At 42.9% G+C, this 18048-nt stretch overlaps 1 protein-coding gene across 3 annotated transcripts in view; it reads right to left on the minus strand.

Moving 5' to 3' along the window:
- Positions 1–7525, minus strand: part of U2SURP (U2 snRNP associated SURP domain containing) — a 58514-nt gene extending 50989 nt beyond the window's left edge. Inside the window, exon 1 of one of the 3 annotated variants that reach the window (XM_030816703.1) lies at positions 6712–7525. Coding sequence is in view for 2 of the 3 variants with exons in the window: in XM_003265343.3 (XP_003265391.1) it covers positions 6712–6756 (45 nt within the window). In the remaining variant the exon portion in view is untranslated. The remainder of the gene's footprint in view (positions 1–6711) is intronic. The other 2 variants (XM_003265343.3, XM_030816702.1) reach the window with 2 other exon arrangements.
- Positions 7526–18048: the final 10523 nt, after the last annotated feature.

Below are 18048 nucleotides of genomic sequence, written 5' to 3' on the forward strand. Positions count from 1 at the left end.
AGAATAAGCATCCAAAAGAATAACTAAGAAAGCACTACCCTTTCTTTAGTCTTTGATGCCACCACATCCAAATGATCATTTCTAGGATTTAAAAACAAAAGATACAAGAACCTAGACATTCTGCCTATTTCCGTATAGTTAACTCTTCCCTGACTCCAAGTCATCAAAAGATGAAGCTCTATAATCTTCAAGGATCTCACTTGCATAACCATTCACCAAATTAAATAATCTCTAATACAAAAATAATCAGTTCAAAAGTAACAATTTTGTCAGCTTTCAAATAGATAAATTTGCAAATAGAGCAGTAACAGCATGGTGTAGCACAATGCACCAGCTGATTTCAGCTAGCTTAAGATGTCACTAATCACATTTACTGCAAAGCAGACATTTTCCGCTGATACATACCTACAGCTACATAGCATTCAGCACGGAACTTTTTGAGGCTTACGAACTGTTCAAACAGTAGTTAACACAATTTTTAAAAGAATAATCAACTTCTAAAGATAACAGTCAAGGTAAACAGTAAATATAGCACTACTCCAGAAGCTGAGCTTCTCCCTCTTCCTAACCTGGAACTGAACTGTATTATTTGTCTTGAGTTTGGCTTTTTAACTGAAGAACACAAACCAATGATGCCTAAAGATCTCTTGAAGTCGGCCAGGCGCGGTGGCTCACGCCTGTAATCCCAGCACTTTGGGAGGCCAAGGCGGGCGGATCACGAGGTCAGGAGATCGAGACCGTCCTGGCTAACACAGTGAAACCCCGTCTCTACTAAAAATACAAAAAATTGGCCGGGCGCAGTGGCGGGCGCCTGTAGTCCCAGCTACTGGGGAGGCTGAGGCAGGAGAATGGTGTGAACCCGGGAGGTGGAGCTTGCAGTGAGCCAAGATAGCACTACTGCAGTCCGGTCTGGGCGACAGAGCGAGACTCCGTCTCAAAAAAAAAAAAAAAAATCTCTTGAAAGGACCCAAAAGCTGCTGGAGGGAGTGGCTCATGCCTGTAATCTCAGCTACTAGGGAGGCTGAGGTGGGACGACTGCTCGAGGCCAGGAGTTCAAGACCAGCCTGGGCAACAAAGCAAGAACCCGTCTCTGGGGAAAAAAAAAAAAAAAAAAAAGAAAACAAAACAAAAAAGACACAAAAGCAAGAAATTAAAAGGCAGACTAAGGGAAGTTTGACACAATAAAGTAGCATACACGAGAAATTTATCTTAGGGCAGAGAAAGCAGACAGTACAAATGTAGGGTGGGACAGCAAGAAAATCCAAAAGGAAAAAAGATCATTCTGATGGCTGCTAAGGGGATAAAAGTGAAGCCAACTACATTACCTATTGCCCTATAGTTTGCTGGCTGAGAACAAAACTAATTTTCTTCTGGCTGCTCCAATTTTACTTCAAGTGAAAGCCCCACATCTGAGTTTCCAAATTAGCAAGCTATCCACAGCAACATTCCTCCAACACCACCATTCTGCCTAGTGAGCTCTCCATTCTTGTATCTGTCTCCTAATCTCCCAAGTTTCTCCTCTCACCCTCTAAGAGCAGCAACTTTCATCTCCACAAGTTTAACAATCTCTCCTATAGGAAGCATAACAATACCTTAATTGGACTGTGCTGACTCTCTTCTACTAGACAGCATGCTCCTCAAAAACGGATACATTCTTTTTTTTGAGACGGAGTTTCGCTCTTTTTGCCCAGGCTGGAGTGCAATGGCGTGATCTCAGCTCTCTGCAACCTCCGCCTCCCAGGTTCAAGCGATTCTCCTGCCTCAGCCTCCTGAGTAGCTGGGATTACAGGCATGTGCCACCAAGCCAAACTAATTTTGTATTTTCAGCAGAGATGGGGTTTCTCCATGTTGGTCAGGCTGGTCTTGAATTCCTGACCTCAGGTGATCCACCCGCCTTGGCCTCCCAAAGTGCTGGGATTGCAGGCGGGAGCCACTGTGCCTGGCCGCTAAAAATGGGTACATTCTTATTTAACATTTTCTAACTCAACATCAAGCACAAGATCTGGCAAGCGACAGAGTCTCAATATACTTGACTTGTCAGAACAAGTACCTACCACCAAACAAAATTACACTCCACACTATCAACATACTATGCTGTCCACTCATTAACAACAGCTACCTAGCTTAATACCACTATCCAAGCCAAATCAAGGTATCCATCTTTAAAAAAAAAATTCACAAAATCATTAATACAAGCACCATATAAATAAGGTTAAATAACAAACCTAAGATGATTTTTTAAATTATTCAAAACATTACCAATACTACATGAAAAGTTGTAAGTACACTCTGAATAACCTATAGTTTATCTAAACTGAGGAAGGGCCTTGTGAAAAAACTTAACTCGGGGAATAGATGTCTAACACTACGGTTAGCCTCAAGTGCTACTGACAAATGTATCTTCCTTTCAAAAATGTTATTTCAGCAAAATATCCAGCTTACAGCTGATGTGCAATAAAATGTTAAAACTATCTATACTAGAATGAGGCAAATAGTTTGTAATATTACTATTTTTGATTTTAATATCTTGTAGCAAGTTTTTCTTTTTATTCCAAAAATGATGGCTCCTTGTAAAAAAGGGTGGAGGGTAGAGGGGTAGATACCTTCAACTTGCATACTAAATAAGCTCTTCTTTCAATGATACCCAGTAAGGCAAATGGGTATCTTTCTCGGGTTTACTTTCCAAGGAAAACAAAGCTTCAGAAATAAAAAACAAAAAGTGAAAATAAAAACTGGACTTTCAGAAAACAATTCAATCCAGAAAGATAGGAATTATTTTTAAAACCATACCAATAGGCATATTCTAGCACCAGTGCTGCAGGTTCAAGTTTTGAAAAAGTATCAATCGAGAAAATGGAAGGAAGTTCAGTTCTACCTTCCAGACCAAAACAAAACCTTCTACCAAAAAAACTTCCTTACATTTTAAGATAAGGTTACAACCATAAACCATAATAAAGATTCAGTTTAAAATTGGAAAACGGTTTAAAAGCCTAATTCTCAAGGTTTGTATTTTGTTTGGACTTTTTCATAAACTTTCAGATACCACAAAAAAACTGGCAGTAATAAATGCCTAAGGTTCACAAGCCTTGAACAGGTCCTCATTTCACTTATTTCTTAAAAGTGATACTTTTTGTTAATCAGCAAAGGCAGTCACTCAAAACAGTTCCCAAAGCAATTCAGCACTGGATGTACAAGGAAGCCTGTAGTATTTTCTGTTTTATCCATTCACCTAACTCAATTTTTGGCGATATGGCAAAAAAGAAAAAAAAAAAAAGCCATAGTCACAGAGTGAAATAGCAGGGCACACAATTCCATTACATTAGCAATATTACCAGCACAGGAGATTGCAGAAGGAAAGAAAATACTACATTTTCTTCATATCCTAATTTTGCTGAGTAAGCAAACAACTGAGAGTCAAAAATAGTAATTTTTTATAAATTAAATTCTAAGGAAATACGTTTAAAAATTTTATAAGTAAACAATTACAGGCTTGCTCTCTCTCCTCTCAAAATCAAAGCTACAACATAACATCAACACCCCTCCCCAATCAAGCAATATTTTAGACTAGTGATAAACAAACAAATGCACAGGAAAATTTTAGCTCATTTCTAGAACATTTGTTAAATGTCTACATCTGCCAGGATCTAAAATGCAAAGCACAACAAAATTACACAGAAAAGTAAAGTGCATAGGGGTCTCTTCATTAGGGACAATTATGAATAAAGGTAAGTCATTCAAGTACACATACATAAAGTATTATTTTAAAACTAGAAGCCAGGCACGGTGGCTCATGCCTGTAATCCCCACACTTTGGGAGGCTGAGGCGGGGGGATCACAAGGTCAAGAGTTCCAGACCAGCCTGGCCAACAGATGAAACCCCATTTCTACTAAAAATACAAAAATTGGCCAGGCGCCTGTAGTCCCAGCTACTCGGGAGGCTGAGGCAGAAGAATTGCTTGAACCCGGGAGGCAGAGGTTGCCGTGAGCTGAGATTGCACCACTGCACTCCAGCCTGGGTGACAAGGCAAGACTCCCTCTCAAAAACAAAACAAAACAAAACAAAAAAAAAAACCAACTAGAAGACCTGTAGAGGTTATCTAATTTAATCTTTTTATAATTAAGAAATGTTAATAATTTTGCCATATTGTACATTTTAAAATTAACATTTTCCCAATGTCTAGAAATAAGCATCCCTATCCATATTAATGGGAATGTAACTACCAAAGAAAACGACGAATCATGAAACGGAAGTATCTGTTCACTCCATCTGTATTGTAAAATATAAGCCACTCATCTGTTCTTTCCAGAGGAAAGGAAATCAAACCAGTTATCAAAGGCTAGAAATTCCAAATACTGTAGTATTAGCCAAAATGATCTTACACTTTCTCTAATAAATTATGTGTTAGAAATAAAAAGCAGGGAAGCAGGGCCGGGCACGGTTGCTCACGCCTGTAATCCCAGCACTTTGAGAGGCTGAGGGGGGTGGATCACGAGGTCAAGAGATCGAGACCATCCTGGCCAACACGGTGAAACCCCGTCTCTACTAAAACACAAAAAATTAGCCGGGCGTACTGGTGGGCGCCTGTAGTCCCAGCTACTCGGGAGGCTGAGGCAGGAGAATCACTTGAACCCAGGAGGCAGAGGTTGCAAGGAGCCGAGATTGTGCCACTGCACTCCAGCACTCCAGCCTGGGCGACAGAGTGAGACTCTTTCACAAAAAAAAGAAATAAAAGAAATAAAAAGTAGCTATCTGGGCAGTCATTACAACAGCTGATGACTTAGATTCCAAATCACAGGATTAAAATTTATCCTGACATTTTGAAAGCTAAGAACTTTGTATTTCCCTAAAAACAAAAAAGGAGAGGGGAAAGAAACTAAGATTTATTATGTACTTTATAGACATTATCTCATTTGATCCTTATATCAACCTTGTAAAAAAAAGAATTATATCTACATTACAAATGAGGGAATTGAGGCTCCAGAGTTTAAGCAATCTGCCTTAATATTACCGCAAATATAATTAATTGCCAAGTCAGGATTTGAACCCAAATCTCTTGTTAACAAAACTCATAATCTTCCCACTACATTATGCAGCCTCCAAATTAGTTAAGATATTCTGATTTCTTTTACAGACATCAGTAAGAAATCTGTTAATAGCATCAAGAGATTACAATCTAAGGCAATATAAACAGAAAAGATTACTGGATAATCCAATAATTTATTTATAGAGAACAGCCATACATTAACAATCCTGAGAAGCACTGTTTTAGAAGGAAGCCTGAACACAGACATTGAAATGTTTTCAATGTATCCAAGGCCTCAAGTAGGTAATACTTAAAATATTACTTTGAGAAGAAACAAAAATTGTGAGGCTTATGCATGACTTGTTATGAATGTAGCTAGCTTTATAATAGCTCCTAACGGTATGTTCTTGTCATGAGTCTGTTGAGAAGAGTTGGTAGAGCTCGCCCCCAAAGAGAGGGAGACAAGGAAATGTACTGAGGAGGGAAAAAAAACCTGACACAATACCTTGTAAAGCAGCCGAAACTGGCCCCTTATCAAAGTTTCCATGTAACTAAAGGATGTCTGTTAAGATCATTACTAATTATGAACTCCATTCACCAAATGGCATAAACAGTCGGATTAGAGAAAGCAAGTAGAAAACGAGTTATGATGCTTCTCAGAACAGTAAACGCAAGCTTCTCTCCTACCGTAAATTTAACTTTCTAATAGCTGATTTATAGTCACACACTCTTTAAGATGTGACAGTCCCTAGCACCTGAAAGTGTTATACACCTTCTTGCATCAGCATCGGAAAGTTTAATTACCTCGTGGCAGTACCAATTACTTTTAATATATTCGACACCAGAAACCCAAAGCAAAAAACGATTAAATGTCCCGCCCAAGATGGCAACTAAGAACCCAACCTTACTAATGCTTAACTACTACCACAGTTCACTGGTTTCACAATACGTGCCCAGGGTTCCCTGTAAACACAAATGCAATTCTCTAATCGTATGTAGCTTACAAGTCTACGGAGCTTCTCTTTTCACTGTTTCTCCAACATGAAGAAAGAGACCACGAGTCCTCTACCCTCAAAAGTGCTTTTTACTTCCCCTTAAGGTAAAGACCACGTGTAGAGTGTACATTAACCTTGGCTATGCAGCACTGCAAAGGAGAGCTGCTCCCGCCTCTGCATTTCCCACTCCGCGTCTTTGCCCTAACGGTCCTCCCCTCACAGCTGGCGACCCTAGAGATTATTCATTCCCTGGAGGGAAACTGAGGGAGGCCGGAAGTGAGATCCAAAACCGAGAAAAAAGCAGCAGACACTTAAAGCACCGGGAAGCGATTCCCGCGTCTCTCCCAGGCGCTGTCGGGCGGCCTCAGGGTGCAGGAAGCTGATACAGGGGAGCGTTTTCACGGCTTCGGACCTCAGTCTGAATTCCTGATTTCACTCCAATGCCAAGCGCGGGCCGAAGCACTCACGCCTCCACCCCCTGGGCACGCCAGTCTCGAGCTGAATCCCGGCTGGGACTAGGGGGAGATACCAGGCCTCTCAACCTGCGCACCACGGTGCGGCGGCGCCCGGGCCTACCGTCGCGACTAGAACGCAGACCCCAATTCCAATCGCCTCTCACAGGCTAGAAGCGTCTGTGGGCCCCAGACGACAGTGGTAGATCCGCTGACTTACGAAATTTTGTCAGAAATTACCTTTGAACTGGCCTTCTGAGATCCGCCTGGCGTTTTGTCCGCCATCTTGAGCTTTGCCCCTCCTTCGGCGGCGGCAGCAGCACGGGCGAGTCGAGCACCGAAAGAGCGGATCTCAGTGAAGCCCGCCAGAGGCGCCTGCAAGGCTGAATAGTCGACTGTCGAGATAGCGACCTTAGGGGCAGCCGCTCACGTGACTTCCGGTGTCAGCAATTTCCTCAGCCGTGCTCACTCCGCTAGTTTTCCTGGGAGTCACGGTGCTTGGTCGTGTTATTGGGTCCGGGAATTCAGAGAATCTCCTTGTCCAGGGCCAGCTGATATTTCACTTTCTTATCCCAACGCCAACACTTGATAGATGCGAACCAGTCGTATTTCCTTTGTGGGAAAGGAGCCGCTTTTTAAAGACGTGCACTGGCCATCTAGGGAGGAGCTTTTACTTCAACTCAAAATAGTACTGGAGCTGACGGGTGACCTGGCGGCGCTCGATGGACGGAAACGCTGTTCTCGCCGCTTCGGCAGCTCCCATGCTGGTGGGAGAGGCAAACTTGCAGTCTGCTCATCTGAAGATGGTGAATGTTGAGATAAGGTTGCGCCTGAAAAGCCGAGAAGAGGAGCGTTTGACCCAACCTGAGGGTGATCCGATACACACTCTTCAGGGCGTCTGCAGAGTGGGTGCGCGTGGAGACAGTCAATACGAGAAAATCGTAAATACAGACGGTATTCTAAATCTAGCATGCATGTAAAGTTGTGTGACATTTTAAAGATTACATTTTACACCTTAGTATTGTTTTCATTTTTAATCACATAAATGGGGGAGCACCATATTAAACTTTTCTGTGCTTAGTACTTTTTTAAAAAGTTTTTTTTTTTTTTTTTTTGAGACGGAGTCTCGCTCTGTCGCCCAGGCTGGAGTGCAGTGGCGCAATCTCGGCTCACTGCAAGCTCCGCCTCCCGGGTTCACGCCATTCTCCTGCCTCAGCCTCTCCGAGTAGCTGGGTCTACAGGCACCCGCCACCACGCCCGGCTAATTTTTTGTATTTTTAGTAGAGACGGGGTTTCACCGTGGTCTCGATCTCCTGACCTCGTGATCCGCCCGCCTCGGCCTCCCAAAGTGCTGGGATTACAAGCGTGAGCCACCGCGCCCGGATTAAAAAGTTCTTAATCAGGGCCTAGATTCAAAGGCGGAAAGCTTGCTTGAGAAGGCCATGCCTGAATCAGGCCAGGCAAGGAAAGAAAGGACATTCCAGACAGAGGGAGTAGTTGAGGTAAAAGCCTGTGGCATGAATCAGTACAGCCGATCGTGCAGGTCACCTAAAGCAGTCGTTTTATTAGACGAGGTGTGGGGAGGGACGTGGTTGGACAGGGGTGCGGGTGCAGGTTCACACAGCGCCCTGAGGTCACCATCGTGCGTAGGAGTTAGAATTCTGTTCTCAGAATGAAGATCGGCCTTTAACAAGGTTGAAATGGTCAGATTTTTATTTTAAAGTATTGCTCTAAGGACTAGGGTGGGAGTGGAGGGCGTTTGTGGACCTCTCCCTAATTCATTTATTCAAAATTTGAGCCCCGTTTTGTGTGTAAAAGCCTGCCCAAAGTGTCGTAGGGTTTACAGAGACAGATAAACATGCACTGTCTTCATATGATTTAAAACTTAATGAGAAATGGAGGAGACAAGGAAACCGCAAACTAACACTATGCATAATTAAATTGGTGCTGCAAGGAGGGATCAATAGGTGAGGGACCTCTGAAAGGGGTAATTAATTCTGAGAGTAGGAGTGAGGAAAAGAGACGGGGCGGGGCAGAGGGGGTGGTCATAGAGAAGAAAGCATTTGAACCAGCTCTGAAGAAGTAGAATTTTGTTGAATGGCAGGGATGGGGAGCGAGGGAAGCACTTAGAACAGGATCTGACACAAGGCTGGCCCTCAGGAAAGATTAACAGACATATATGCCAGCCACTAAGGAATCAGCAGGCCAGGCCTCCTATTCTGTGTGAGGGTATGAGGGTAGAAGAACAGACAGTAAACAAGAAATGATCTGAAAGTGACAAGTGCTACACATGAAATTAGAATGACTTGTACCCCCCAACCCCATTGAATTTACTTCTACTGCTGGATTCTGTCATACTTTTTCAGTTCTGGGCCTCTTCTCTCAACCTTGCCCTGCCCTCTCATTGAAGTCTAATCCAATTCTACTCTGGGTGAAGATGTCCCTTCCTCCAGGAAGGCTTACAGTCCTCCCTCCCCACCAATCCGAAATCAGAGACCCTTCTGTTTCCAAGGAACCTATACTTTACCACTTTGAAGAGCTCAGAACACTAGATCTTAACAGAGTTTTGTTTTGTTTTGTTTGTTTGTTTGTTTTGAGACGTCTCGCTCTGTCGCCTAGGCTGGAGTGCAGTGGCGCGATCTCGGCTCACTGCAAGCTCCACCTCCTGGGTTCACGCCATTCTCCTGCCACAGCCTCCCAAGTAGCTGGGACTATAGGCGCCTGCCACCATGCCCAGGTAATTTTTTGTATTTTCAGTAGAGACAGGGTTTCACCATGTTAATAAGCAGGATGGTCTCAATCTCCTGACCTCGTGATCCACCCACCTCGGCCTCCCAAAGTGCTGGGATTACAGGCGTGAGCCACCATGCCCGGCCTAGATCTTAACTGTTTACAGTATAGGATTAGAAAGTGAAATCATCAGCTGAGATGAAGAGAAGTGGGACTAAGTATGCCATGTGGTGTTCTGACAATGCCACAGGCTGATTTTGTCACTAGAAAGTGAATATGTGCAGCTTTTCAGTCAAATCCCCAAAGTCCTACTTATTTTAAAAATAATTTTTACTAAATACTCCTAAAGAGTCAAAAACAAAAGAATGCAGACTTCTTTCCTCTCTTCTTTTTTATATTGTAAGCCCCAAAGCAAGTCAGACAAATGTGATGTGACTAGAAATAATACGGGCCTTTATTAAGGGTTAAGTACGCTTTTAAAAATTCAAAATCATTGCCAGGTACAGTGGCTCAGGCCTGTAATCCTGGCACTTTGGGAGGCCAAGGCGGGCAGATCAAGGCAGGCAGATGGCTTGAGCCCATGAGTTCGAGACCAGCCTGGGCAACATGGCAAAACCTTATTTCTACAAAAAAATATTTAAAAATCAGCCAGATGTGGTGGCATGCATCTGTAGTCCCAGATAGGAGGCTGAGGTGGGAGGACCACCAGAGCACTGGGAATCTTGCCATTGCACTCCAGTCTGGGCAACAGAGTGACCCTATCTCAGGAAAAAAAAAAAAAAATTGAACATCACAATTATGAGTAAGAGTTCTTGATACATGAAATTCTGGCCCTATTACTCAAATTACAGATTCAGGAAAGTGAAATAGCATGAAAATAATCCAAATGGAATTTTATGGAATCTGAATAATTAGATTAGTGCTAAGGGACTACACATAAACAGTAAGAATCATGCAATTTACTGCAACTAGTATTACCTTTTTACAATTACACTAAAACCATGCCCTTTTTCTCTTCCTGATGTGTTGATTCTCTGGTGCCCACACCTGCCATTTGTTTTTAAGGCTTCTCCCTGCAGCAGATATGTTCAAGAGAAATTACAAAGTAGTGCCATATACAATACTGAGATGTTTTGTTTGCTTCATTCAGGGAGATTTTTTCTTTGAAATTTGAGCTAGCATTTTAAAACAGAGAGATTTTACATAAAACTCAGGGTTTCTAGCCTTTCTTGAAAAATGGGGAAGTCTGGCAACACTGGGGGACAATCTAGGTGAGGTGGCCTGCAGCGACTTCTAGGGAAGCGGGCTATGCATACCAGTTTAGCCACCCACTCATCATACATGTTGGACAAATTCCCCATACCCAGCCTGCTTGTAGGCATTTCAGTTTTCTACTTCTGATGTACAGTGTAATTCTTACCTGGGGTGATGATCAAAACATTACCAACCAGTTCCCCCAGGCACCAACCAGAACTGACTTGTTAGTAAGGTCCTGGAGGCTCAGTGCCTAGGGCTCACAATAATTTTTAGACCTCCCCACCAAAAATGTTCTGATTTCTTCAGGGAGGAAAAAAGTGGAGTGGAGAGAATATTTAACAATACAAACAGCTGTGGAACCTGTGCATGCTGAAAGATAGAGACCTTAAAAAATGATTGCCCCAAAGCTACAGCCTCCTGTATTGTGCCAATGGACTGCTTCTACTTGGTGGCATTTTCATTCTAGACGGTTATTAAACAGCTTTTCCCTGCTCTCTGGGTTTCAGATACAGGTTGGTGAAAGGAACACTCCATTTGCTTCTTTGGCGTTTATTGAGTTTCTAGCATGTGCTAGGCTCTGAAGAAAGAAGATAAAAGGAGAGACAACTAAAAATCAGACTTAGTGTCTTCTGCTAAGACAGATCCTAGCTGCTTCTAGGAATAATTAGGAAACAGCCTTCACGGAGGTGTGGTCAGTGTGGAATGGAAAATTCCTTCTGATGAACTTGACTGCCTGCCCCACACCCACCCCACAACGTAAGTGTTATGAATAAGGTTTTAGTAGCAACAGCAGCTGCTCCCCCTTTCACACACACACACACACACACACACACAAATTACCTGACTCACTTATTGATTATATACAGATTCCTTTGACAATAATAATTACCAGTGGCAGCCAGGCGCAGTGGCTCACACCTGTAATCCTAGCACTTTGGGAAGCCAAGGCAGGCGGATTGCCTGAGCTCAGGAATTCGAGACCAGCGTGGGCAACATGGTGAAACCCCTTCTCTACTAAAATACAAAAGAAATTAGCTGGCATGGCGGTGTGCACCTGTAGTCCCAGCTACTCAGGAGGCTGAATCAGGAGAATTGCTTGAACCCAGGAGGCAAAGGTTGCAGTGAGCCGAGATCATGCCACTGCACTCCAGCCTGGGCAACAAAGTGAGACTCCATCTCTACAAAAATAATAATAATTAGCAGTGGCATTTTTTAAAAAATGATGTCAAAAAGTATATAGCCCAAGAATACACTGGCGCCATGTTGAAGATAATAGAAATTGCCATTTTAACTATGATCCTAGTGAGAAGGAAACCTTTACTGTGTAGGAATTATTTTATCAACAAGATTAATAAAGTCTAGGAGAGTCCAGATGGCGTACTGTGGAAATGGAAATGAGCGTTCCTGAGTGTGTGTGTGTGTGTGTGTGTGTGTGATAAAGGAGGACTCAAGGTGCCTGTGGCAGGTCATGAAACCAGCACACAGCAAATCTGGGGAGCTCTCTCCTGCCATGGCCAGGCAACCCAAAGGTGGGCTTGACTTGGACCACCAAAGATAAGGCCTCACTTAACTTGTCACCTGGCTTTGGCCAGTGCGAAGCCTACGTATCCCCATATTTACTGAAACTCATGAGACAAGACAAGGTAATATTAAAGGCTGGGTGGAGAATGAAGTTATGAAAAGAAAATGAAAGAAGACTTTCCCTTATCAATTTCATCTGTTAATAACAAAAGTGGTTAGTAACAGTGGTCTTAAAACACATAAGGCTTTATTTTGACATTGCTATAGTGGTAAGATTCTATCAAAACAACATGGCATACCTTTCTTCTTTTTCAAGTTTTGTTCCATTTCCTTCACATTAACTTTGCATTATTTCCAGTTACTTTGTCAGGTATTTTGTCTTTTCTGTTGTTACTGTGAATATAGTAAGTTTTTGTATTTATATATGTCCTAAATAAGCTGTTCATTGATATATTAATGTTGTGTAATGTGTTTACTGAATTCTTTTATTATTTACATAGGTTTTCAGTTTATTCCCTTGAACTTTCAGGTATACAATCATATTTGCAAATAATTACCAGTTTACCTCCTCCTTTCCCATTTTTATACTTTTTTCTTGTATAATTACATTAGCCAGTACCCCCAGAATAATGTTAAGAGTGGTGCTAATGAACATGCTTGTCTTTTTTTTTTTATTATTGAGATGGAGTCTCTCTCTGTTGCCCAGGCTAGAGTGCAGTGGTGCGATCTCAGCTCACTGGCAGCTCCACCTCCCAGGTTCACACCATTCTCCTGCCTCAGCCTTCTGAGTAGCTGGGACTACAGGCGCCCGCCACCATGCCCGGCTAATTTTTTGTATTTTTAGTAGAGACAGGGTTTCACCATGTTAGCCAGGATGGTCTCGATCTTCTGACCTCGTGATCCGCCCGCCTCGGCCTCCCAAAGTGCTGGGATTACAGGTGTGAGCCAGCGCGCTCGACCAAACATGCTTGTCTCGTTCCTGACTCTAATGAGATGCTTTTAGTATCCTTATGAGGATGAGGATAACTTTTTGGGTTGTACATTGAATTATACATTAATTTTTTTTAGCTAACTGTGGAACTGAATAGAATTTAAAACTCTCATAAGAAAACTCAGGGACTGTGAGAATACACCAAAGAATGCCAACGGTCACACAGCCCTGTTAGAGAAACATTGTTAGAGGCTTGTGTCAAGACAAACCAGGACATCTCCATGACTTGGGAAAATAAGGGAACAAAGTAGAAATGTCCCACTCTGCACACCAGTGAAAATGAGCAGTGTGGAACGCAGATTAGGAGGAGGACAGGTAGAAATCTGTATAGTTTCCTATTGCTGCTGTAGCAAATTACCACAAAGTTAGTGGCTTATAGCAACACAGACGTATTGTAGCTCTGGGGGTCAGAAATATAAAATGTACCACCAGGCCTGTGCTCATTTTGGAGTCTCTAAAGAATAATCCTTTTCTTTCCCCTTCCCAGCTTCTAGAATTCACCCGCATTCCTTGGTCTGTGGCCCTCTCCTCCATCAGCATCTTCTCTCTGACACTTGCCTCCACCCTTATCTCTTCTCCAACTCTGCTCCCTCCCTCTTATAAGGACCCTTGTGATTACATTGGCTCTACTATGACAGTCCAGGATAATCTCCCATCTCAAGAGCCTTAATCACAGCTGCAAAGTCCTTTTGCCATGTTAGGCAATATATTTGCAGGTTCTGGGGATTAGGGTGTGGACATCTTTGGAAGGCCATTATTCAGTTTACCATAGGATCTATAATGAACTTTCTGTTTCTGTATTTTGTCCCTGGCTGAAAGGACACAGCTTTCATCCCACCAGAGAACTGACTTGGGAATGGTCCTAATAAATATAGTCATCTTTAATCAATTGAGTTCTGAAATTGTTAACTTGGGAATTCAGTGGGTAGAAGGCATGGTTCCAGTGAGGATGGGATAAGACAGGTCCCTGTTGTCAAAGGGCTTGCAGGGAATAAAAGACTCCCAGATGTATCACAACAAGATGCTAAGAAGTACAGGCTGAAATTTTAGTTTGATTTGTTCACTGCTGTATCTGCAATACCTAGAACAGAGTAACCACTATGCAGGTACTCAATGAATATTTGTTAAGGAATGAAATCAGCACCAGAAACAGTTTTATGGAAACGCAGGAGAAGATTGGTTTGGGAGAAGTCAGGAAAGACCTAATGAAGGATACTCTAGAACCACTGGGAGTGTCTGTCCAGCTCTCAAGATTTCACCTCTGGGGTTAACTTCTGAGAGGGCAGGATGAAGACCTTAGCACAGTGTTGCCTTACTTTAAGAAGATTCCAATTATGCTAATTTGAAACAGACTTAAAAGTCTCCCTTCAAGTACCAATTGTGAAATAATACAGATCCCCTTTCATGCCCAATTTTTGCTTTTTTTTTTTTCCTTCAAGAATTGAGTAATTTCTATGCAGGCAGGCATAGAAATTACAAACATCATTTACTATTTTGCCACGTGGTGGCGCTGCTGCCACTGGTAAACACCCACCTTTGGTACATTTTCTGTGAACAGACACAGAGTGAGTGATCTTGGTGCTCTTGCCACATTTGTTACAATTCAGACTCCTTCTAATTTCCTGTTGTTGTCAACCAAGCTCTCCTTGAGCAATGATGCTTGTCCTGGTGCTGAAAAATGTGCTAAAAAACAGGAAGTTAAATGTAATTTTTAAAAATCATGGCATACTGTGTTGTTCATTTACTAGAAAACAGTAATGCAAAATATCAGGTCTAACAAAAATATGAGAAATAACTTTAGAGATCATCTCCCTATAGTCAGGCTTGCTCTGTTTCAGGAGGGCAGGGATGCCACTGAGTCCCAGCATCCTGCATGATGCCTACCTAGCACAGAGTAGACAAAAAATAAATATTTGTTGAATAAAAAGTGAACATGGAAAAAGATGACTGCCCTATAGCTCCCAACCATATTACCTCACCTTTACCCCTACACAGAGACTAACAACAAGTTTCTAAAATCAAATTCCAAATTCTTAGGACAAGGTTCTCAATAGTCCAACTGGGGCTAACCGCTCATTCTTGGTCTAATCAATTGTGCCCAAAGAAAGTCCAAATGGCCCTCAGAGGCTTGCTGTGGAATGAGTGAAGATTTCAAAGGTGGGGCAAAACTATCGATTGTATGAATAATAGATTTCAGATACATATACAACTACTTTTCAAATGTTTGGAGATGCTGCTGTGATTGATAGGCTATTATAATTTCTCATTGTGATAAATACACATAACTAAAAATTTACCATTTTAGCAGTTTTAAGTGTACAGTTCAGTGGCTTTAAGTACATTCACATTGTTATGCAACCATTGCTACCATCGATCTCCAGAACTTTTTCTCCTGCCCAAATCGAAACTGTACAGCAACTTGCCTTTCCTCTCTCCCCTTGGTCCCTGGCAACCTCCATTCTACTTTCTGTCTCTATAAACTTGACTAGTCTAGGTACCTTATATAAATGGATTCATACAGTATCTGTCCCTTTGTGATTAGCTTATTTCACTCAGCATAACATCTTCAAAGTTCATCCATGTTGTAGCATGTGTCAGAATTTCCTTCCTTTTTAAGTCTGAGTAATATTCCATTATATGTCCATACCACAGTGTTTATCCGTTCATCTGTCCATGGGCACTTGAGTTGCTTCTAGCTTTGGCTATTGTGAATACATAGTCCTATGAATGTTGTCAAAACGCTCTTGAACTTAAAGCAGCTCTTGTCATTATGCATGCTCTGAATCAGTTGTCCTAAAAATACACCTACTATCATGTGGGGATGAGCAGAAAGACTGCCATTAAACGAGTCTTCATGCTTGACATCTTTTTAAATCTTAGAGCAGGAATATTGATATGGAAGGGGGGCAGGGAAGTGCTGGGAAGGGAAGGGCAGGTCCCTGGTGAGGGCTCCACCCCCGGACCTGTGCCCATGGACCTAGGTGAGGACAGGCATTTTAGTTTTCCTGTCCAAATGTTCCATTTCCCAAGACCACCGTGGCCCCACCATGCCCCCATCCTGTGCTTATAAAAACCCCCAAGACCCTAGCAGGAAGACACATAGGCGGCTGGACGTCGAGAGAAGCGCATCAGTGGAGGAACGCTCAGGTGGCTGGACTTTGAGAGGAACGCATCCATAGGAACTGGCATGCCAGCGACTGGCAGAAGCAGAACGGCTTGGAGTTTGGCTGGGGCAGTTGGAGGAGAGCCCAGGCCACAGAGCAGCCTGACTCCAGGGGAAAACCTTCCCACTCCATCCCCCTTATAACTTACCCCTTCTGCTGAGAGTTACCTCCACTCAACAAAACCTTGCACTCTTTCTCCAAGCCCAGGTGTGATCCGATTATTCTGGTACACCAAGACAAGAACCCAGGATACAGAAAGCCCTCTGTCCTTGCAACAAGGTAGAGGGGGCTAATTGAACTGGTTAACACAAGCCGCCTATAGGCGGCAAAACTAAAAAAGCACACGGTAGCACATTGGGGCTTCAGGAGCTGTAAACATCCACCCCTAGACACTGCCATGGGGTCAGAGCCCCACACCCTCCCTGCCCGTCTGTATGCTCCCCTAGAGATCTGAGCAGCGGGGCACTGAAGAAGCGAGCCACTCCCCCGTCACACGCCTTGCAAGGGGGACAAGGGAACTTTTCCCATTTCAATATCTTCGGAGGAGAGGAATTAGTGTTGTGGTGCATCTGTTTTGTTTTTTGTTTTGTTTTGTGTTTTGTTTTGTTTTGTCTTGTTTTGTTTTGTTTTGTACAGTCTTGCTCTGTCACCCAGGCTGGAGTGCAGTGGCGCGATCTCGGCTCACTGCAAGCTCTGCCTCCTGGGTTCACGCCATTTTCCTGCCTCAGCCTCCCGAGTAGCTGGGACTACAGGAGCTCACCACTACGCCTGGGTAATTTTTTGTATTTTCAGTAGAGATGGGGTTTCACCGTGTTAGCCAGGATGGTCTCGATCTCCTGACCTCGTGATCCGCCCGCCTCAGCCTCCCAAAGTGCTGGGATTACACGCGTGAGCCACCGCGCCCAGCCGTGGTGCATCTTAAAATTATTTTTTGGGAAAAGGGAATGATGCCAATTAAAATCGTCCTCCTGGATTACTTAAGCCCAGGAGTCTGAGGCTGCAGTGAGCTATGATCACAGCACTGCACTCCAGCCTGGGCAACAGAGCAAGACCCTGTCTCGAAAAAAAAGAAAAAATAATCCTCCTGGAGAAGAGCAGACCTGAGGAAGCTGTGGGAGCTGTTGACAAGGAACAAAGACTTTTTCCTTGTGACCACTTAAGCAGAGAAGAAAGCTTTGGAAAGAGGCACAAAGCAACAGATTTTTATTTCAACCCGATGTACAAAATAATTTTTTAAACTCTAAAGCTTTTTCCTTGTTTAACAGAACAATCTGCCTTAATGAAATGAGTATTTGTGTGTGAAGACACATAGATAGATGCTGACTGATTTAGAAAGGATTCCAGAATTTGGGGAAAAGCTGCAGCATTTAAGCTATGTGTGACTTATAAGACTTCTTTTTACCCCCAACATTCTCTGTTTTTCTAATGACTGAAACATCAGTTTAAAAAAAAGTCAAAAGTGGCCACAGTTGTAAAGTTTCAAAAGTAATTAATCAGTGTAAACTTGCTTTGCTATCTGTTTTAGTCCATTTTCACACTGCTATAAATAACTGGGTAATTTATAAAGCAAAGAGGTTTAATTGAATCATAGTTCCACATGGCTGGGGAGGCCTCAAGAAACTTACAATCATGGCAGAAGGGGAAGCAGGCACAACTTACATGGCGCCAGGCGAGAGATTAATGCTGCAAAGGGGGTATTTCCAAACACTTTTAAAGCCATCAGCTCTTGTGAGAACTCCCACACCATCATGAGAATAGCATGGGGAAAAGCTTGCCCATAATCCAGTCACTTCCCACCAGGTCCCTCCGGGATTACAATTCGAGATGAGATTTGGGTGGGGCACAAAGCCAAACCATATCACTATCTATTAGTGCCATATCCTCCAGATGAAGTTGGAATCTGATATGCTATCT

This window comes from Nomascus leucogenys, chromosome 8 (genome assembly GCF_006542625.1).
Source record: "Nomascus leucogenys isolate Asia chromosome 8, Asia_NLE_v1, whole genome shotgun sequence".
Taxonomy (NCBI): domain Eukaryota; kingdom Metazoa; phylum Chordata; class Mammalia; order Primates; family Hylobatidae; genus Nomascus; species Nomascus leucogenys.